This window comes from Coffea eugenioides, chromosome 4, assembly GCF_003713205.1.
Source record: "Coffea eugenioides isolate CCC68of chromosome 4, Ceug_1.0, whole genome shotgun sequence".
Lineage (NCBI taxonomy): Eukaryota > Viridiplantae > Streptophyta > Magnoliopsida > Gentianales > Rubiaceae > Coffea > Coffea eugenioides.
Genome location: NC_040038.1, coordinates 349664 through 371304, shown reverse-complemented (window position 1 = coordinate 371304; position 21641 = coordinate 349664). Strand labels below are relative to the sequence as shown.

At 40.6% G+C, this 21641-nt stretch overlaps 4 protein-coding genes across 5 annotated transcripts; 3 read left to right on the top strand and 1 right to left on the bottom strand.

The window, feature by feature from the left end:
- The first annotated feature begins 198 nt into the window (after positions 1-198).
- LOC113767412 (receptor-like protein kinase) lies at positions 199-4475 on the top strand. Its single transcript, XM_027311498.1, has 2 exons — positions 199-3587; positions 3706-4475. The coding sequence occupies exons 1-2, from the start codon at positions 596-598 to the stop codon at positions 4104-4106; spliced, it is 3393 nt and encodes a 1130-aa protein (XP_027167299.1). The 5' UTR covers positions 199-595; the 3' UTR covers positions 4107-4475.
- Positions 4476-4981: 506 nt separating this feature from the next.
- LOC113768388 (glutamate receptor 2.7-like) lies at positions 4982-9029 on the top strand. The gene is made up of 5 exons (XM_027312724.1): positions 4982-5518; positions 5692-7040; positions 7181-7493; positions 7657-8063; positions 8181-9029. The coding sequence occupies exons 1-5, from the start codon at positions 5245-5247 to the stop codon at positions 8751-8753; spliced, it is 2916 nt and encodes a 971-aa protein (XP_027168525.1). The 5' UTR covers positions 4982-5244; the 3' UTR covers positions 8754-9029.
- A 605-nt stretch (positions 9030-9634) lies between these two features.
- On the top strand, positions 9635-12255 carry LOC113767806 (pentatricopeptide repeat-containing protein At2g15690, mitochondrial-like). Of its 2 annotated transcripts, XM_027312008.1 has the most exons (2): positions 9831-9912; positions 10052-12255. In XM_027312008.1, the coding sequence occupies exon 2, from the start codon at positions 10090-10092 to the stop codon at positions 11794-11796; it is 1707 nt and encodes a 568-aa protein (XP_027167809.1). In that variant the 5' UTR covers positions 9831-9912; positions 10052-10089; the 3' UTR covers positions 11797-12255. The 2 variants fall into 2 exon arrangements, with proteins under 2 accessions (XP_027167808.1, XP_027167809.1); XM_027312007.1 differs by having other exon boundaries at positions 9635-12255.
- Positions 12256-13143: 888 nt separating this feature from the next.
- LOC113768159 (exocyst complex component EXO84B) lies at positions 13144-20603 on the bottom strand. Its single transcript, XM_027312409.1, has 7 exons — positions 20033-20603; positions 18369-18466; positions 16691-17747; positions 15313-15828; positions 14591-14779; positions 14373-14509; positions 13144-13648 (listed from the first exon to the last, which is right to left on the bottom strand). The coding sequence occupies exons 1-7, from the start codon at positions 20198-20200 to the stop codon at positions 13486-13488; spliced, it is 2328 nt and encodes a 775-aa protein (XP_027168210.1). The 5' UTR covers positions 20201-20603; the 3' UTR covers positions 13144-13485.
- Positions 20604-21641: the final 1038 nt, after the last annotated feature.

The window sequence follows — 21641 nt, the reverse complement described above, 5'->3', positions numbered from 1 at the left end:
CACTAGTAGTAGGAATTAAAAAAGGAATAATAATATGTTTTCTTCTTCATCTTCATTTTTTTTTTGTTAATAAATATATACATAAATATCATCCATCAAAAATATCAATAAAATAAATAGTAGAGTAGTGGCACTACCACTACTAGCAGTCAGTCTGTCCGTTAACTCCTATAAAAATAAACAAACCAACCTCCTTCCTCTCATTCAGCTCTCAATGCTCTCTACTGCCACTGCTGCTGGGGCCGAAGCCTCGTAATATTCATGACCGTCCACCGCCCCCCTTTTCTTCCACCTCATCTGCTTGCTTGCTTGCTGCTACTCAAAACTCAAATGCTTTCTTCCCACCAGTCCACCCTCCTCCTCATCACTCTTCTTCCTCTTTCCACTTGGGGTCATGTATTCTAGTAAGCTTCCTGCCGCATTCATCTTTGCAATCATTCTTCCTCCTCTTCCTTCTTCTTGTCTTTTCAGGGTAACTATTTAATTCTCGATAATTCCCTACCGTTTCTGTCGTCTCTTCCCGTAGCTTTTCTGCCTTCCTTTTCGTTTTTTGGGATAAAAAGGGAAGCGAAGACAGAAAAAAAAAAAAAAAAGGATGGCAATATTTGCTGTGATTCGTTTGCTGCGTTTCTTGTGCCTGTCCGCATCTGTATATGCCGTATCTGCTCTCAATTCAGATGGAACCGCTCTCTTGTCACTTCTTAGGCATTGGACGCTTACCCCTCCTTCCATCAAATCTACCTGGAATGCTTCCCATTCCACCCCTTGCTCTTCTTGGGTTGGAGTCCAATGCCACCCCAGTCATCAATTCTTCGTGGTTTCTTTGAATCTTTCCGGCTATGGCATTTCTGGCCAATTGGGACCTGAAATTTCTCGTTTATATCACTTGACCGTACTTGACTTGCGCTTCAACGCCTTTTCTGGTTCAATTCCTTCCCAACTAGGAAACTCCACTCGTCTCCAGCACTTGGATCTCTCTTCCAACAACTTCACTGGACGACTACCTCTCGCCCTTGGCAACTTGTACCGTCTTTCCTACTTAAGCCTGTACGACAATTCTCTGACTGGTACCCTACCCCGCTCCTTGTTTTCCATCCCAGCCCTTCACACCGTTTACCTCAGCACCAATCGACTGACCGGCACCATCCCATCCAATGTTGGAAACGCCAGCGAGCTTGTGTCTCTGTGGCTCTACGGAAATCACTTGTCAGGGACCATTCCGCCCTCCATAGCAAACTGCACTTCCTTGCAAGAACTCTATTTGGGTGACAACCAGTTGGTTGGATCATTACCGGACGCTCTCGACAGTCTTGAGCACCTGGTTTATTTCGATGTAAGCAGCAACATGCTCGACGGCGACGTTCCTTTCGTTTCCGGGAACTGCAAAGAGATGGACACATTTGTTTTCTCTTTCAACAACTTCACGGGAAGCATTCCACCAGCTTTGGGAAATTGCAGCAGCCTAACACAATTTGCTGCTGTCAGTTGTGCCTTAACCGGCCCAATTCCTCCCTCTTTTGCCCAACTAGGAAACCTGATGAATCTTTATCTCTCGGACAACAGGCTGTCAGGAGAAATTCCACCGGAGCTGGGACGGTGCGCGTCCTTGGTTGATCTGCGGATAGAGGAAAACCAACTAGTAGGCCAAATTCCAGTTGAGCTAGAAAAGCTCAGCCAGCTGCAGAGCCTGTTTCTCTTTACCAACCATTTGACTGGCGAAATCCCTCTTGGTATATGGAAGATTCAAAGCCTTCAGAATCTTCTAGTTTATCAAAACAATCTTTCTGGGGAGATACCCATCGAAATCACCGAACTAAAGCAGTTAAGGAACCTGTCTCTGTTCGAAAACCAGTTTACTGGAGTTATACCTCAAGGACTGGGAATTAACAGCACCTTAGTGCAAATAGATTTAACTAGTAACCGATTCACGGGGCCTATTCCTCCGAATATTTGCTTTGGAAATCAGTTGAGGAAGCTGAACTTGGGCCAAAATGATTTTCGAGGCAGCATTCCGCCTGGTGTCGGAAGCTGTTCTAATTTAACGAGACTGATTCTCAAACAGAATCATCTCACTGGCATCATTCCTGACTTTGTAGAGAATCCCAACCTTGTGTACATAAACCTCAGCAGCAATAACTTGAGTGGGGAAATACCTATAAGCTTGGCGAATCTTACAAAAGTTACCTCTATTGACCTATCCATGAATAAACTCTCTGGGCCTATACATCCCGAGCTAGGAAGACTTGTGGAGCTTCAGGCCATAGATCTATCTCACAACAGTTTGGAAGGTGAATTGCCATTTCAACTGTCCACCTGTGAAAAGCTCTCGGAACTTGAAGTCAGTAATAACTTGTTAAATGGCTCGATTCCAGCCAGTTTTAGGAGCCTGACAGAGTTATCAACCTTGGGTCTGAGTGAGAATAGATTTGCGGGTGATATCCCAGTTTTTCTGTTTGAATTCGAAAGGCTCTCAACACTGCATCTTGGAGGAAATTCATTTGGCGGAAGCATTCCGGCATCAGTTGGATCACCGCAGGCTGGTGAAAATATGAGGTCGTTGAATTTGAGCAGTAACAGATTAATGGGTCAAGTTCCTCCTGAGCTCGGGAGATTAGACATGCTGGAAGATCTGGATATATCTTCCAACAATCTATCGGGAAGCTTAGGGGTCCTTGATAACATCCACTCATTGGTGTTCATAAACGTCTCCCACAATCATTTTGCTGGTCCAGTACCTGCAACATTACTCAAGCTCCTCAACTCGTCTCCTTCTTCATTTGAAGGAAACTTGGGTCTTTGCGTCAATTGTCTTTCAGGTGGCAGCTCGAGTTGTACGGAGAAGAGTTTCTTGAGACCTTGCACTGTTCAATCGGAGAATAAAAGAGGCCGCAGCAAAGTAGGAACGGTAATGATAGCGCTGGGGTCATCATTACTTTGCATCTCACTACTCGGTGGGCTTGCTTACATGTTCCTGCGGAGGAAAGGACCTAAACTGCAAAATGCAATTGCTGCTGAAGGAGGTGCTTCTTCGCTGCTCAATGAAATAATGGGAGCCACGGAGAACCTGAGTGGTAAGTACGTGATTGGGAGGGGCGCGCATGGAACGGTGTATAAGGCTTCATTGAGCTCAGGTAGAGTGTATGCCGTAAAGAAGGTTGCGTCGGCGGGAAGTAGGGGTGGAAGCAAAAGTATGATCAGAGAAATTCAGACGATTGGAGCTGTAAGGCACCGGAACCTTGTCAAGTTGGAAGAATTCTGGTTTAGAAAGGACTATGGCTTGATTTTGTACAACTACATGAAGAATGGAAGCCTGCACGACGTTCTTCACGAGCGGAATCCACCTCTTCAATTGGAGTGGAGCATTCGTTATAAGATAGCGCTCGGCACCGCTCAAGGACTATCATATCTTCATTTTGACTGCGATCCCGCGATAGTGCACAGAGACATTAAGCCTATGAACATACTGTTGGATTCTGAATGGGATCCTCATATATCCGATTTCGGGCTTGCCAAGCTTCTCGATGAACAACAAGCTGCTTCCATGTCATGCAGCGCAGTTATTGGAACTGTCGGGTATATAGCACCAGGTAATTAATGTAATGTGTTTGTGCCATTGCCATTTGCCAAACTCTTTATAGATTGTGTTGGTTTTTTTTTAGCACAGGGTACTAACTGGTGGTTGTGGTATTTTGACAATTTTGACAGAGAATGCATTCACAACAACAAAGAGCAAGGAGTCGGACGTGTATAGCTATGGGGTCGTTCTGCTGGAGTTGATAACTAGGAAGAAGCCACTGCTAGATCCTTCTTGTTCATTCAACGACGGGGAAGGGGAAGAGGACCTTGTGAGCTGGGTTCGGTCAGTTTGGAATGAAGCAGAAGAAATCAAGGATGCAGTTGATCCAGGGCTTTTGGATGAATTTATAGATTCGAGTGTCATGGAGCAGGCTACCAATGTTCTTTTAGTGGCACTGAGATGCACGGAGAAGGAGCCGAGCAAAAGGCCTTCAATGAGAGATGTAGTGAAGCAGCTCACAGATGCATACCCCATTTCTACTTCTACTTCTAGAACCAAATCAAATCTATTATGTAGTTATAGAAACTAAACTGACTCCCCACATCCCATTGAGTAGTAGTGTTCATAATCGGTGGATGTTTTTGTTCTTGTTCTTGTTTTTGTTTTTGTTTGAACAGAATCAGAATGAACCCAGTTTTGTATTGAGAGGACCAAGGATGGAGTGGTGGCAGAGAAAGAGGTAATTGTTACTCTCCACTCACTGCTCCAACGACCAAACTCAAATTACCGGCACACTAGGTTGTACTTCGACCTGTTTGGTTTAGTTAATGTGTCGTCTTCCATTCAAACTTCAATAATTTACGACCCGTATTAGCATTTTCTTCTTCTTTTTTTTTTTTTTTGGGAAAGAGCTGCAACGTCAAATACGGATGGATGGCAACTGTGGGGACCGCGGGACGGGAATGGCCACCTAAATTTTAATCTAGTATAATATCCATACGTGTATTTATTTGTATAATATGAAATAAATGCTATGCTATTGTTATTATATAAATATATTTATATGAATTAAGTAACATGTTATGTTATATTAGGGTTGTGGAAATTTTTTTTTTTTTTTTTTGTAGAGCAGAGGGTCCCTATCTCAAAATCGGGATTTGGGGCAGGGACGGTTTGATGATCGTTCCTGAACAGTTTACGGTCAAGATTTGATCAAAAAAAATTATACGGTTCAAATATCATCTTGTACCTTGTTTTTAATAATATGTATGGGATCAAAGGCCCAAAGGAGGAAATTAAAATTGCGACAACAAGGACAGTTCTTGGCAGCTCTGCATCTCACAAAGGTCAACCGTTCTCAGTCCACGCAATGGGATGGACGTTCATGATCAGTCGTAGACCACAACAAAGCAGGTCAAGATTCATTGAGCCATACTGATTTCTACGCACTGCAGCCATGTTTGATCAAATATTTTTGTTCCAACCACAAGTATACAGTCTATCTTAACCGCTGAGACTTCGTTCAAGCCACATGTATACAGAGGATCCCTACTTTAGCCAACAACTTTAAACTTGTCTTCATTTCTTGTACCATTTCTTCTTTCAGCTCTTTGCTTTCTTACACTCGATCCAGCCAATTGTTTGTGGGGGAGGTAGGGGATAGGGGGGGTCTGGACATATTTTGAATGTTAGTTGAGCTCAACTACTTATTTTGACTAGATAATCTCATGCAGAATCCTGTAAAAAGTAGTACTAAGCTCCTTTACCTACATTTGATCATCATTAACTTCTGGGTCGTCCTCCTGAATGGTCAAAATGCGACGAAGGTTGATGTTGGGGTAATCCTTGATTTGGACACCCTGGTGGGAAAGATTTCAAAAACCTCCATGCTTATGGCACTTGAAGATCACCGGTCCAACAACATTCAGGATAACACTACCATTAGGATTGTCGCTCACCTCAGAGATTCAAAATCTGATTCTGTTGAAGCAGCTTCTGCAGGTACATTACTATAGTACTGGATATCCCCCTCCCCACCTTAATTTGGATGCAAAACTAAAGCACCCTTTCGAGTGTTTCTGTTGTTTTGGCTCTTCGTTTCCCGAATCTCTCTCTCAATTATAACACTGCTTACTATTGATACCTAAAGTATGCGTTGATATCTCTGAATGCAGCCATAGACCTCCTCAAAAATGTCCAAGTCGAGGCAATTTTAGGCCCTCAAACGTCGGCACAAGCAGATTTTATTATCGATCTCGGGAACAAAGCCAAAGTTCCAGTAATTTCGTCAGCCGCAAGTCCATCTCTTTCTCCCAAAGAGTCTCCGTTTTTTGTCCGAGCAGCACATTGTTCGTCCTCTCAGGCTACAGCCATAGCAGAGATTATTAAAACTTTTGGTTGGAGGAAAGCTGTCCTTGTCTATGAGGACAGTCTTTATGGTAGTGGAATAGTTCCCTTCTTGACTGATGCAATGCTAGAAAGCAATACCATAGTTTCCTATCGAAGTGTCATATCTCCTGCTGCTTCGGATGATCAGATTCTTGAAGAGCTATACAAGTTAATTACCATGCAGACCAGGGTCTTTGTGGTTCATCTGCTGCCATCTCTTGCTTCTCGGTTATTTTTGAAAGCAAATGAAGTGGGGATGATGAGCCAGGGCTATGCCTGGATCATTACAGAGGCTCTTACGAGTCTATTGGATTCTGTTAAACCTGCGGTCGTGGACTCAATGCAAGGGGTACTGGGATTGAAGCCTCATGTCCCTAGATCAAGTAAATTGGATATCTTTACAAAGAGATGGAGAAAGAGATTCAGGGAAGAGAATCCAGAGATTGATAGGTTCGAGTTAAACATTTATGGGCTATGGGCGTATGACACCGTGATCGCACTAGCAAAGGCGACAGAGAAAGCCGTTAATATGGCTCAACCACAATCCAAGAAAAAGGCGGTGATAAATGGAAAGAACCTCTCGGACTTGGATATGATTGGAACTTCAGGAATGGGAGCTGAGCTCATTGAATCTGTCCGAAATATCAGATTCAATGGATTGAGTGGCGATTTTCACATTATTGAGGGGCAACTACAGCCATCTGCTTTCGAGATTGTGAATGTAATTGGAAAAGGGGAGAGGAAGATTGGGTTCTGGACTGAAACTTATGGCATTTCAGATAAGCTGAAACCAAATGAAGCTCAATTGGTGCATGAGTCTAGTAAGGACAATATCGGTATCATTATATGGCCGGGTGAGTCCAACATTGTTCCTAAGGGCTGGGAAATGCCAACAGGTCATGAAAAGAAGTTAAGGGTTGGAGTTCCGGTCAAGAATGGATTGCCAGAATTTGTGAAGGTGGAAAAGGATCCCGTAACAAATGCTGTCATTGCAACTGGTTTCTGTGTGGATGTATTCAAAGAGGTCATGACGTCCCTCCCATATGCAGCCTCCTATGATTTTATTCCTTTTGAAACCCCTGACGGTGACAGTGCGGGAGATTACAATGATCTTGTATATCAAATATATCTCGAGGTAAGGCTGAAATTTGTTAATTAGACAGAAAACTAGTACTATAAGTTGATTTGGATTGTGTGACTTTACACGAGTTCTACATTATTAACTCTTTTATTTGGAAGAGAAATGTGTACTTAATAAACTTTTGCTGATATCAGAATTATGATGCTGTGGTTGGTGACGTGACCATATTAGCAAATAGATCAAGGTTCGTGGATTTCACGTTGCCTTACACAGAGTCTGGTGTTTCCACCATTGTTCGAATTATGGATGATGAGAGGAAGAACGCCTGGATCTTCATGAAACCGCTTACAATGGACCTCTGGCTGACTACTGGAGCATTTTTCATTTTCACTGGCTTTGTTGTTTGGGTACTTGAGCATCGTATAAATGAAGAATTCCGAGGTCCACCAGGGAAGCAAGTTGGAATGATTTTCTGGTTCTCCTTCTCAACGCTTGTTTTTGCTCATAGTAAGTCCCATCATAGGTGCAATTCATCCTTTTGTTTCCCCACTCTTTTACTTAGTGATTGGACACAGAGTTTATCTGAATTTGGTAATCAATGGGGTTCATATAAATGCATCCTTGCTCCCTCGTTATTGTTTTAAATGCAACCTTCATTCTTTTGTTGCAGAAGAGAAGGTCATGAGCAATTTATCAAGATTTGTAGTAATCATATGGGTATTTGTGGTGTTAGTACTTACATCAAGTTATACAGCCAGCCTGACATCAATGTTGACAGTGCAACAACTTCAACCGACTATTACTGATCTTTTTGATCTGACAAAAAATGGTGAATATATCGGCTACCAAACTGGTTCCTTCGTAACTGAGCTGCTCAAGAGTAAGAAATTCGATGCGTCCCAGTTTAGAAACTACAACACATTTGAAGAGTATGATGAAGCACTTCGTAAAGGTAGCAGAAATGGAGGAGTGGATGGAATTGTTGATGAACTTCCTTATATCAGGCTCTTTCTGGCAAAGTACTGCAGAAAGTACACTATGGTTGGTCCGACATTCCAGACTGCTGGCTTTGGATTTGTAAGTCCTGATACTAAAAAGGTTCTGAGATTATTAATCATCTACTTCTTGATCACATATGGTACGGTTGATGATTTGTAGCTTTAGTTAATCTCCATTGCTCTCAAATGCTTTCAGGCATTTCCGAAGGGTTCTCCCCTCGTACCTGATGTATCAAGGGCAGTGTTAAACGTGACCGAGGGAGATAAAATGAAGAGAATTCTAAAGGAGTGGTTTGGGGAAGAAACAGATTGTTCGGAGCAATATGGAGCAGTGGCTACTTCCGACAGCCTGACACTGGATAGTTTTAAAGGGCTTTTCCTGATAGCTGGATTGTCTTCTTCACTAGCTCTTGCTATATTCTTGCTTATCTTCCTCTATGAGAATAGGGGAGTTCTCGTCTCTAATGGTTCAGTTGTCCAGAAACTTTCTGCAATGGCAAAAATATTTGATGAAGAAAGGAAGGAATTGAGCAGGGCGGCCAAGAAGCAAGGCACAGGAGCCGAAGCAGCAGTTGTTAACGTAGTTTCTCTGGGGAGTAATCATGAATTTGCCCCAAGCCCAGCAATTAGCTTTTTCCACCACCACCACCAGCATCATGAAGAAGAAGGCGTTTGCTCTCATGATGAAGGCTTCTCCACTGCAACAGAGCCTGCAAGTCCAATGCATGATGCCATAGTAATAGTCACGGAGACAGCAGAAGAAAGATAGTAGCTCTCCGAGTAATTGGACTTCCCCATTTGTTGGAAAGCAATTACTACCATGTATAATTCTGCCTCGGATAAAACTAGAAAGTAGCAGTACAGATATGCTGTGAAAACAAGTCACAGTCGCAGATGCTTAGAGGCCATCATATTATTATTATTTTTGTTTCCCAAGTATCTGAAAAAGTCACCAAGTGTTATCCCCACTCACATCATGATGAGGATGATCATGATTCATACTTTTTATGTGAAGTACTGAAGTTACAGATTTTTAGGAGCATTAATATTATGGATTAGTCAAAACTATTTTGAAAGTTTTTTTCTAGTAAAGGTTGATTAGTAAGTACAGGCAATTACAATCCTTTTTTTGTTTTTTTTTTTAGCTTTTGTACTTAAAACCAAGAAAAATTACGTTAATAATTATTCACACGTTATATTTAGAGTTTATTCGCCGCTCACATTTGAAACGAAGCACTTTTTTCTCTCATATTCTATTTCTATTTCTGGTCTTTTTTTTCAACTTTACATCTAAATTCACAAAAAATAACCATTAAAGTTGGATCAGTGATCGAGAAGGAGGACTTTTAGAATTATCTCTCTGATTAGTGTCAGGAAAGGTAAAAAAAATGAAAACAAGAGAAAAGAAAAGGGCTCACTAAGAAGTAAGAGCCCTAATTCTTATCCTTGATGTGTACTCCTTTTTTGCCTCTTAAATGTAAGAATATAAGTGATGTGATGTGAGATATCAAAGTGTTATGACTGTGAGAGGCATTGAAAAGGGTAGATGGTGAGATATGAAGATTTATTTGGCTTTTGTTTTTCTTTTTCCCATAAAAATATATTGTCTACCATTTTTTTTTTTTTTACATAATCGCAAAACAAAAAGAACTCCCCACTCCCCCCGGAACCGGAAATAAACCCGGCCACTATAAATATTTCTTCGACATTTCCAACCCCCCAAAAAACCCAAATGGAAAACCTCCCATTTTCAGAGAGAGGGTTTAGGAGTATTAGGGTTTAACCAAGATTGAAGCAAATAGGGTTAGGATAGGTTAGGGGTGGAGTGATCTGCAATGGCGGCGTCTCTGAATCTAAAATCCAGTCTGCGAAGAGGTCGTTTTCCTCATCTTTTCTTCATCTGTAATTGCTCCGTCGCGGCAGCATCGGTACGTCCTAGTATCCGTTCCTGCTGCTCCTCCTCCATTTCCAAGCAGCTTTCCGCCGAAACTCTTAACCTAAAACCTGCCACCTTTGTTTCTCGCAACAATTTCACTACTTCTACTTCTCAATTTTTTGCCCCTGCAGCTCCTGCAAATTATCAAACATCTGGTGGTCAGAATCAGATGGACCACAATCGTCGAGGGTATCCTAATAATCATCATCGAAGTCCTCACCCCATGTCCAACCCTGCTCCTGCTTCTTCTTATCCTGGGCAGGGTTATTCAGAACCACATTCCATTCCCCAACAGGGTGGCGGTGGCGGCGGCGGTCGTGGAGCTGGTTTTAACCACTTCTCCAATGATAACGTCAATCCTAGACACAATTATCCGCCGTCCCCGCCCCCTCCTCCTCCTCAGCATTTTTCACACGGAAATGTCAGCAATACTGCGCCAACAACTGCTGCTCCAAATAGCAGTCTAGGTTTTGGAGGAGGAGGGTTTCAGCAAAACCAGAGGGTTTACCCGCAGAACCCCCCGGTTCCCTGTGACTCTCAAAATTTTCCTAATCAAAATCAAGGAGGACGTGCAGGTTTGGTTCAGCCGCAGAATAATCACGGTTATAACCAGGGTTACCAGGACCAAAATCCATGGAAATCCTCTCAGCACGAAAGTCAGTCTGTTAGGTTTACTCAGCAGGGAATTCAGAACCGTGCTAACCTTCAATCTCACGGTCAAGGGCTGCAGGTTGTTACTGACGAGTTTGCTCCTTTGAGTATTGTTGATTTGAGAAATCTCTGCGAGGCGGGTAATGTTACTGAAGCTCTCAAATTGATGGAGGAGGGAATCGCTGCTGATGCTCATTGTTTTAATCTCCTTTTTGACTTGTGTATGAAGTCAAAGAACTATGGGGACGCCAAGAAAGTTCATGATTACTTCTTGAGATCGACTTGCAGGAGTGATCTTCTGTTGAATAATAAGGTGCTCGATATGTACATTAACTGCGGGAGTATGGTTGACGCCCGAAGAGTTTTTGATCACATGCCTGATAGGAATATGGCTTCCTGGAATTTAATGATCAATGGATATGCCATCAACGGTTTGGGAGATGATGGCTTGGCGATGTTTGAACAGATGAGGAAATTGGGGTTACATCCCAACGAGCAGACTTTCCTTGCTGTTATGGATGCTTGTGCTAGTGCTGATGCAATCGATGAAGGTTTCTTGCATTTCGAGTCAATGAAGACAGAGTACGGCATTGAACCCGGAATCGAGCATTATTTGGGGCTTCTTGGAGTTCTTGCTAAATGTGGACATCTTGCGGAGGCTGAGGAGTTCATTGCAAAACTTCCATTTGAACCAACAGCAGCTGTTTGGGAGGCATTGATGAACTATGCGCGCATACATGGAGATATTGATCTTGAAGACCGTGCAGAAGAACTAATGGTTTCTCTTGAGCCTTCAAAGGCCATTAAGAATAAGATTCCAACGCCTCCGCCTAAGAAGCAGTCTGCAGTTAACATGCTTGAGGGCAGAAACAGGATTGTGGAGTTCCGTAGCCCAACTCTCTACAAGGACGATGAGAAGTTGAGAGAAGCTATGAAGCAACAAGCTTATGTGCCCGATACTAGATATGTGCTTCACGACATTGATCAAGAGGCAAAAGAACAGGCCTTGCTTTATCATAGTGAACGTCTGGCAATTGCATATGGTCTGATAAGTACACCTGCCAGGACACCTCTGCGGATCATCAAGAACCTTCGTGTTTGTGGTGATTGTCACAATGCCATCAAGATCATGTCAAGGATTGTCGGGAGGGAATTGATTGTTAGAGATAACAAACGTTTCCACCATTTCAAGGATGGCAAGTGTTCCTGTGGTGATTACTGGTGATTTGATGACGGCTTATGCAACAATGCATCCTAACACCACAAAAATGTTTTGAAGGACCCCAAGTAATCTCGCATCACTTAAGGTAAGTTCTATGCGGGTCAGAATAATGGAGAAGATTGTTTGGGATGCTATCCATTTTAAATTTCGAAAGAAATCCTAGTTACGTTATGCGGATGACCAGTTCTTATATAATGGGTGTGTTTGGTAAGTAGTTAAATTAGTCGTGTTGGAACTTGGAACAGTCAACCTCGATTGAAGTCTCTGTCAGCGACTTGGCTTGTGAAGTACCGGTTACTAGAACTTATGCGTAATGTAGACAGTGAAAAAAATGTCCTTATCAGTGCTGGGAGAAGGTATTATCTTCCTAATAATATCCTTTGAACAATTGCTCTGAACTTCATTGTTGTATTGATATATTGCATATGTTTGGTAGTTCATAAAAACTCTTTTTTGTAAATACGCTTCGGGAAACAATCTGTAGCATAAGCAGATATTGCAATTATTGTTAGCTGTAAAGGTTTTTTTTTTTTTTTGGGGTCAAAACCCTCCCATCCCCAATTGTCACGTACAGGATTTGAATCCTTAAACCTGACAGAGTACTTCCCTTGATCAATCCCAGTGGTTCTTATCTGTAAAGTACTTTACTAAGCTGTAAAGTTCTAAAAGATTAAGGAAAGATGATTAGAAACTATATCATGAGGCTCCGACCATCGATTCCGCGATGGCACAAATGCTGCTACTCGGAAAGGAACTGGAGAGAAGTGCAAGTACGACTGGATGCTAAACCTTGCAAAATGAAACCATTCATTTCATTATGGACTCGCAAGGCTTTTGTCCTGAACGTTAATATCCCAATGCACCCTTTGCAAATACAGTTTATTGTGCTGAAAAGGGTGCAATGCAGACTGTTTACCCTCTCGTGTCGAGAAACGATAGGATTTATGAGTTGAATAGTCAAAGAATCGTCCATCTCAATTAGCATCTTGGGTTTTAGTTGATACATACAAACTCCAGTTCAGATAAACCATCATCCTTCTGCAAGGATGCATAGAGCCGTTGTCAGTATCCGGAGATGAGAACTAATGTTGTCAATGGTCCAATAGCTTTCAGAACTGTCAACCAAATTCCCACTAACAAACGAATCCCGGTATACAAAAGATTCCAAAATAACAACTGACCATCCTGATGCGCTCTGCTAAGGCTGTTCATAAATTCGACACAGCATGCTACATATCTCGGATTAATCACAAGTACCTAATTTAGTCTTACCTACATATCTTTATTACGTCCAATAGCTTCAGCATACAATACAATTGCCAACAGAATGCACAAAGACTAGAATGAACGTTGGATCGAATCGTCAAACAACATATACAAACTCCTCGAGTGGTCAAAGAATATAATGAATTTTTGAATCGAATTGTCAAATCCGCATATACAGACTGCTTTCCCCAACACGGAAACAAAAAGAATTCCTAACCATAGGCAAACATAAAACTATAGAATGACACTACCATAAACTAATGGCAGAAAGAATGGAATATGCAGGAGCCAAATTACAGAATGATATGGAAATGGGGAAGAGGGGTGGGAGGGAAGGGGGGTGTTTGCTTATGTGAGTACAATAGTCTCTCGAGGGCTAACCATAGTTGCTATTGTTACCTTTACAAATTGATAAATCTTGGTTCTTTAAGAGCTCCCATGAGATCTGACAGATGAAATTGATTGTGCTGAGACGGAGGCAGTTGGACTGTTGAGATCCCGTTCTCCATTTGCAACTTTTGGTTTTCCACTAAGCCTTTCTATTGCTTCTTGGCAAATGTCAACAAACCACTCATCCTCCGGAAGAACGCTAGCACACAGTTTTTGAAGTCAGTTTTCAGTCTAACCAAGTTAAAAAGGACGGTAGAAAAATACTTGCACCTAAAGAAGCATACAAACTCATAAAAGGATGCACATATACTCATTTTACATACACGAATACACTCTTCGTAGTAGACAAGGAGTCCCACATGACAGTTACCCATAACTACTTAAATACCAATTTTGAACTCTAAAATTGTTCAAGGACAGAGTTTTAGGTATAGAATTTAAACAGCAAGGAAATACAGCGTAACCAAGAAATGCATAAACATTGGCTACTCTCAAATATTAGAAAGTGTGCTACCACATCAAACTTTTATACATCAAAAATAGAAAAGACCACATCCAGAAAGACTTAGTACCCTATACTAGACCATATGTCAATATGTCTGTTTTTTCTCATGAACATTAAAAATTTACAACTTCACCATTAATGCGTTCTAGTCTATTGACATTGGAACAAAAACACCTTGGTGCTTTTACCCCAACCTCAAGAAAGATATTTCAAAGTGCTCTGAACTTTTAAGTTATTTGATTTGAATGATTTTTTCGTGGTCACACTCACTAAGTTAAGATATCTTCACAAACTGATTTTAAAACCATTTTCTGATACCAATATGTGCTCCCCACACATAATGCACCAGCATGAAAAGAGAAACCAATTATGTTGACACTTTACATAAACAAAAAAGTTTAAGTCTGCAATATCATACCTATTTGGATCCACTCCCGTTGAAGAAAATGCTATCATTGCCTTATTTATGATCTCATTAAGAACTCGAAGCAAATTCCTAGACAGGTACCGCCCTTGAGAAGCAAAACACATGACAAATTTCATATCCAGATAGAACTGCAAACAAATGAACAGTGAAATGACTAATGGGTTCAGGCAAAAGAGCAAAGACGCATATCCAAAATAATGATTGCAAACCTGTTGCAGACCAAGAGGACCTAAAGGCCTAGGTCCTTCTTGAATATCATCCCAAAAGGTCTGGTCTTCTGAAAGCCACAAGATTACAGTTTCCGTGAGCCTCATCAATAACAATGTTGCAAATCTTTCCCGGCCTACAAACATATCAGCCGCTAAGATGGCCATTCTGTTTAATTTTGCATAAAGTTCCTGGATCACAGAGAATGATTACACAGAATCAGAACTCAAATTCTATTAGTATCACCTTTCCCATAACAAAACTTGAGAGCTACTTCAATTCTATTCTATAATAATTGACATAATTAAACCCCTTCTCAATGATAAAGAACATGGCAAAACCAAAGTTGCACACGACATAAAACTTGATGCCAGAACTTAACAGATAATCAAACATGCATATGAAAACCCTCTTTCGGCTACTAGAACCTCCTCAATCATTGAAGTCCCTGTTAGGATATGATGTCTTAGGCGTTACAATGCCTCGAGGTGCATCTTTGTAAAGGGACTTGGAATCCAATTTAGAGTTGAAACTGAGGAAGACCATAAACTAGAACATCTAATTCATCTACTAAAAAGATGAGAAAATCTAGAGCAAATGCTTAAGAAAAAATGTACATGAGCAACAAAGTTGTGTCAAGGATGCATTTAATATTGCAGAAAGAAGGGAAATGAATATTCAAAAGAAAAACAGGTAAAAAAAAAAAGAAAGAAAAAGAAAGAACCTGAAATACTGCAGAAGGGAACCATTCTATTTCATCTACATCTCCGTCCATGTTAATATACATATCTGCAGTAAGATGGCTATCACCATCCTCAGTAAAAATAAGATCTAGAGCATGCTGGCGACAAAAACTATCTTTCAATCGATCAACACAGCTCACAAGACGCCTCTTCCATTCCCTCTGTTCAGGGTGACGATTCTGCCTGTCTGAACTTCTTCTACGAGGGTCATCTTTGTAATTGCCCTGGTTCAGTGGGGAAAGCTTCATTGCTGCCCGAGGCAACAATTCATCAGCTAGTAAGGATGCATTTGCAAGCAAAGCCATTTGCTGGGCTTCAGTCTCAGCCATTCGAACAATATTATTCACTGAGCCTTCAAAATTGGCTTCTTCTTCCATGGAACCAGGCAATGCTTTTATGAGCATGTTTACGTAAGAATTAAACACCTGAAATAGACCTTCCAATGCTTTACCACCAAGCTGCATACTTAGCAGGGGTCCCACATCCTCAAAAAAGTCCTGTACAAACAATAGAAACAGGTGAACAGTTGTTAAAATGGTTATAAACTACATGTAAATAACAAACAGAATACATGGCCAAGCGCAGCTTTTTTCCCTGAAAATCATGCTTGCCTGCAGGCTTCAGTCTAAATTCCAAAATAAAATCTGTAAAGTCACAAGGAAGCTAAAGCAGCCTCACTTAAAAGAATAAAAACCATGAAAACAGCATCCAAGATGTAAAAGGCAACGGAATGCCATGAATCAGCAGATGAAAGAAAACTGAGAAGCACTCAATTTGTCCACTGAAAAAGGATCATTAAGCAGCCAGAATCCAATAGACTAGCCTTCAACCTCACTGATAAAAATATATATATATATTCCATGAAGAGGTAGGGAAATCAGCAACTTTGCAGAATGTCAGATGATTAAAAAGGATAGGTGAACCTCTTATGATTTCCTTGATCTTGGGCCACATTGTTCATACTAAAACATTGAAGACACAAATATAAGGAAAATGAACTATTGCTCATAAAGACAGTTGTATTTCTTTACCTCGGTCCTGCTTATCAATACTCCTCAACAAGAACATTCAAAGAACTGACAACATCAAGATATTTCAATCTATGCCAGAAGGTGTAGTAGCACTAATCAGATTGCAGTCTGCGTGCAAGTTAGAGAGTGCAAATCCCACTCTTTCTCATGATCTAAACATGGTTAGTAAACTCTTTTCCATAAAAAAGATCTATTAAAGAAATAACATAAAGACTATAGAAAGCAAGTCCAAAAGCAACAGGCCTAATGGAAACATGAAGGAAACTAAATTTAACAACAAAAAATGCCCAAATGTTTTTTGAAAGAAACAAAGCAAAAGAATATGTACCTGGACCATTAAATTGAACCGGTGAGCGCTAGTTGATAACTTATACTGATATGATGCCATAGTTGCCATAGCTGAACCGGATGGCCTGACAGATTGACGTGTCACTGCTGGAAGATAAACAAGTTCCCAATCATCAGCTGCAGCCAAAGCAGCAGAACTTTCTTCAATCCGTTTTAGATTAGCATCCAGAGATTGCTCAACACTAGGTCTAAAAAGCTTCAACAGCACAGGACAAAGGGCAAGCCCCCGGCCTTCCAACAATGAACAGTGGCCCAAAGCTATCTGAACACATTCTGCAGCAGCCCTCAAACCCCCAGCAGCAGCAGATGAGGCTAATGCATGTCTTTTCACAAGAAATGCAAAAGTCTCAATTTGCTTGGTAGCCCACATCACAAGTTCAGATGCATAAGCTGGCTCCTTACCAAAAATAACCAAAGAATCACTGGCTGCTTGACCAATGGCTGAAAACACCAGCTGCGAGAGGGCTGCTGTATACGCTCCTCCATAAGACGTGCTTGATGGACGGAGGCTTTGCATGTTGTACTGGTATCTCTGGTAATGTGCACTGAGTAGTAAACTATGCGCACGGGGACCATCCCCAAGCTTTTTAAGAGCTAAAACAGCAGCACGAAGCTCAGCTCCACGGGTAGAAGGTTGGCAAGCAGCTTCAGCAAGCTGATCAGCTAGTTTTTTTCTACGTTCAGCAATAGCAGTTTGAAGAGACAAGAGCACAGAAGGACTCAGAGTTCTCAATTCTTTTGCTTCAGCTGCTATGCGTTCTCCTTCATCAAGCCTTGCCAATGCTTCATCTATTCTCCTTTCGGCTAACAACACATCAAGAAGATCAGGAAACTCGATTAACCTTTTCTCCAGTTCTGAAGGCTCTGTGACTTCCTCATTAACTGAGCCATTAGCAGCCAAACCTTCAGCTGCAGAGTCAGACAAGCTACCAATCTGAACTCCTTCAGCTAAACTGTGAATTAAAGTAGCCTGAGTAGATAGCAGGTTCCTCATTGATGAAAGCTCACCTTCCAAATCTGATATTTCTTTAGATGTACTGGAAATTGAAATTGGCGAACAAAATAATCAAATTAATGAAACCAGAAAGTGCTACCCAAGATTTCATTTCAATAAAACAAGAATTCAACCTTCAAATAAATGCAACATGTATTGAGGGAAGACAACACAAATCAGTCTCTCTAACATTAATGCAAGTGTCAGTTTTTCAGCTGAATAATTTCAAATCTTTAACTAGATATGACAATCCAAGAAAAGAAACATGGAAATGACTGTTTTTGATAGAAAATGAAGCTTCAGTCTTTTAAAAACATTGTCGATCAAAATGGCAGGTGCCTCTGCTTCGTTGCAGCTATAAGGCTGTTAAATGAGCAAGGAGAACTTGGTGAAGTTTGTCGCAAATAAAACTTCCAGATCAGAGCAGTGTCTTTCCTAGTTTACAGAGTTTGTTTTTCTTGGTCCGGTTGCCACTGAATTCAATAGTATTAGCTTTCGTAGAACAATTTCTCTTTCACTGTAGGACCTAAATTCTGTACCATCTGTTGCAGGTCCATATGCCAATATGGGTATTTGAGATCCTTTTATTGTCATTCACAGCCAAAGGTAAGTGCTGCGAAAGAAATCTTTATTATCATCCAGGCAAACATAACCAAGGGCTCACCGAATGAAAGCTGAATAATTGGCATAGACACTTCTGCGCATCTCTTCAGCTGAAGCTTTCTTCAGATCTAGAAGATACGAGCATAGTTGCCTTATTTCCTGCAAACAGAAACACACCAGCATTTAAGAACACAGAAATTTCTGATACGTTCATGCGGAGCAAAGCATCACACACATACCAAACAGAGAAATCTTAACTGCAGCAAAATTATAATGTTGCAATTAAAAACTATCATGACATCTAGGAATTACATTGCTACTTAAGCTGAAGTAACTTGCGTACTGTACTATCCAGGCACAATCTGTCCCCCCAAAACTTGTGAGGCCATTGTATTATGACAGAATTACTCACTAATGTCAAAAGAATCAGTACACAAATAACCTGACAAGCATGATGGTTCACATGCAATCTGCCAGACCACAATCCACACAATTCCGATTAGCTACCCCCCGATAGAAGTTTGATTATTTATACAACTAATATTTGTAATTTAGCATGTGCACGTGGGCAGCATTTATCGTGGTAAATTACACACACACACAGACACATGTGTATGTATGTATGTATTCAACAAACAGCTAATGGCAATTCTCGTAACTAGGACAGAATTTTCTACATGCACTAAGTGAAATTGAACTTTAAGATGATACTGGAACCTGAATGTGAAGCATCATTTTGCAGCCAAAGGCCTTCTTTGAACACTCTGTGATGAAAGTTTAAGTTTCAAATTTCTTTTTCCCACTTTCCTTAAGTAGTATATACATAAACAACCAAATTACCAAATACGAGGGAGGACAAAAATTTTGAAGAGCAATGACAGTGTCGTTAGTCCTACACCTAGGTCACTAGGCCAATCGCTACTTGAGGTATGCTGTTCTGACATATGAAGCAATTCAAACAGGATAATTTATTGAGCACTTAAAATATACAGAATGTCCATGAGCATCGCAATTGTACTGAAAAGACAAAATGAATGAATGGTAAATTCCTCAATTGCAGTATACGCCGGAGGAAATGAAGCATATTGGTAATACTTAGACGGTCGAGCCCATCTCGAAGTCAAGATATTCTAAGCCAATGATTGAACAACTTTGTAGATTGGCCTTGTCTTTTCTATAAATGATATTCATCAACAGAAAGTTATGTAGGAGGGAGGGTCAACTTAGGGTCCAATGGTTATAGCAACATATGTGGTACAGGTGGAAACACGACCAAATAAAAAGAGACATGATTAGAGCAAACAGAAAGAGTAGGTCGAAGCTGAGTATGAAAAATGGGACGGTTATCAAACTACAAGCCACGCAATTTCAATAATTTGAACCATCCAAAGCGCAGCAGGTAAGTTGTTCCATTTCCCAATATTGGCAAGAACGCTGTTAGGAAGTAGTGGTATAAAATTGGGCAAAAGAACTCGGAACGCATTTCCGTTGTTCTATAGTCATATGTGGGCAACGTGTCTTCTGAAACGAGCTACAATCCTTCCTTACAGCTAAAATTTAATATTTACGCGGTCTAAACAATAAGAGCTGCAGTAGAGGGAGGAAGAATCTTTAAGTTGGTCCAAACAATAAGAAGCAGTAATTAAATTCCTAAAGATATTAAATTAGAGAAACGGAGAAGAAAATAGAAATATAAGTAGAAGAGAGAGGGTGGTGGGGGGGGACCTTCTCGTTGAAAGAATTACACTTGGAATGAACATAGGAATCGGCGTCGAAATTATCGGATTTGAAGAGGTTAAGATTATCCTCGAGCTTATTGGCGGAGTCTTTGGGGTGGGCGGTGGTTTTAGCTGGTGGTTGCCTTGACCGCGACGACGATTTAGCAGAAGCCATTTGCTCACAAAAAGGGGAAAAAGTCCACCAATTTGACTGAAGTACCAGTTAGCAGTAGAGTTATTTGTGCGGGGAGGGAGGAGGAGGAGTAAGGGGATTGAGGTGGAGCTTGTTGACTAGTGTCTTGTCGTCGTCGTCGGAGTTGATGAGCTTGAGAGAGATCCGGATCCGGGGATGTGGAGGAGCTTCCAGTTGTGATATGTGATTTTTTTGCCGGAATTTAGGGATGTCTAACTTCTACCAGTAGTAATTAAAACGGGGGAAAAAAACTACTAGTAATCAGATTTGAAGAAATGGCCTATAGAAAAAGATACAGGGTATATGGATGCTGATCTAATTCTCAATTATATGCAACAACGCCAACAGAAAGAAATACCTAATCCTACTACTACTACCCTTTTTTATTTCAAATGATGATGATACCTACTGTGCACAAGTTTGAGGATCGTTAGGCTTGTTGGGGTCGCCAGCCCAAGGCCAGACCAGAGCACCACCCTAAAAGGCTAAAAGCCAGCTCGTTTGGATTATAATTTTTCTCCAAAACATTTTTACGTTTTTTAACACATTGGGTTTGTTTGGAGAGCTAATTATTTTTTCAAATGTATTTACTTACGTCATCATTACAATTTTCAATACACTTTTTTATCTTTTCAATTACCTTTTTATCTCACATACATCACATCACATTATTACGGTATATTTCTCTACAAAATATTCAAAATATAGTAATCCAAATGGACTTTTAAAACAAACAAACAAAAAGAAAATGTTACTATCAAGTTATTATTGTCGTTGTTTTTTTTTTTCTCTTTTTTTAGCGGAGTAAGGAAGGGCCAATAGGCCTATCAACGTCGAATTCGAGTCAGAATTGAAAATTGTAGACCCGAATCCATTTTAATGTATTAGACCCAAATCCGACCCATATATCCAATGCATCGTGTGCTTAAGATTTCGGAACCGGATCCGACGAGTCCCAAATCGAATCCAGATCTACTCAAAAAAAAAAAAAGGATCCAACATGTATAATTCATTTTCTTTTATCTATGTTAGCAAAAATGTCCAACATGATCTTAGAATATTTAGCAAAAAGCACTTATATGCAATTTGTGATGAATATATTTCTGATCAAACAAGTTTGCCTCTTTCAATTCCTAATTTCTTAGATGCTTCATCTAAGATACAGGTAATTTGGTTAATTTGGTAAAAAAAAACACTTTTGTTAATTTGGTAAAAAGAATGTATTTAGAAATATTTATATTTTATAATTATTAACGTATTGTTCGGGTCAGGTTCGGATACGGGTTGAAATCCTATATTTCGTATCCGACTCGCTGTTTTGTTAGAATAAATAGATCCGAGTTTTGTTAGAGTAAATGAATTCGGGTCTGAATCCGAATACTAGAATTATTTCTCAACCCATACTTAAAAAAAATTACCCGAC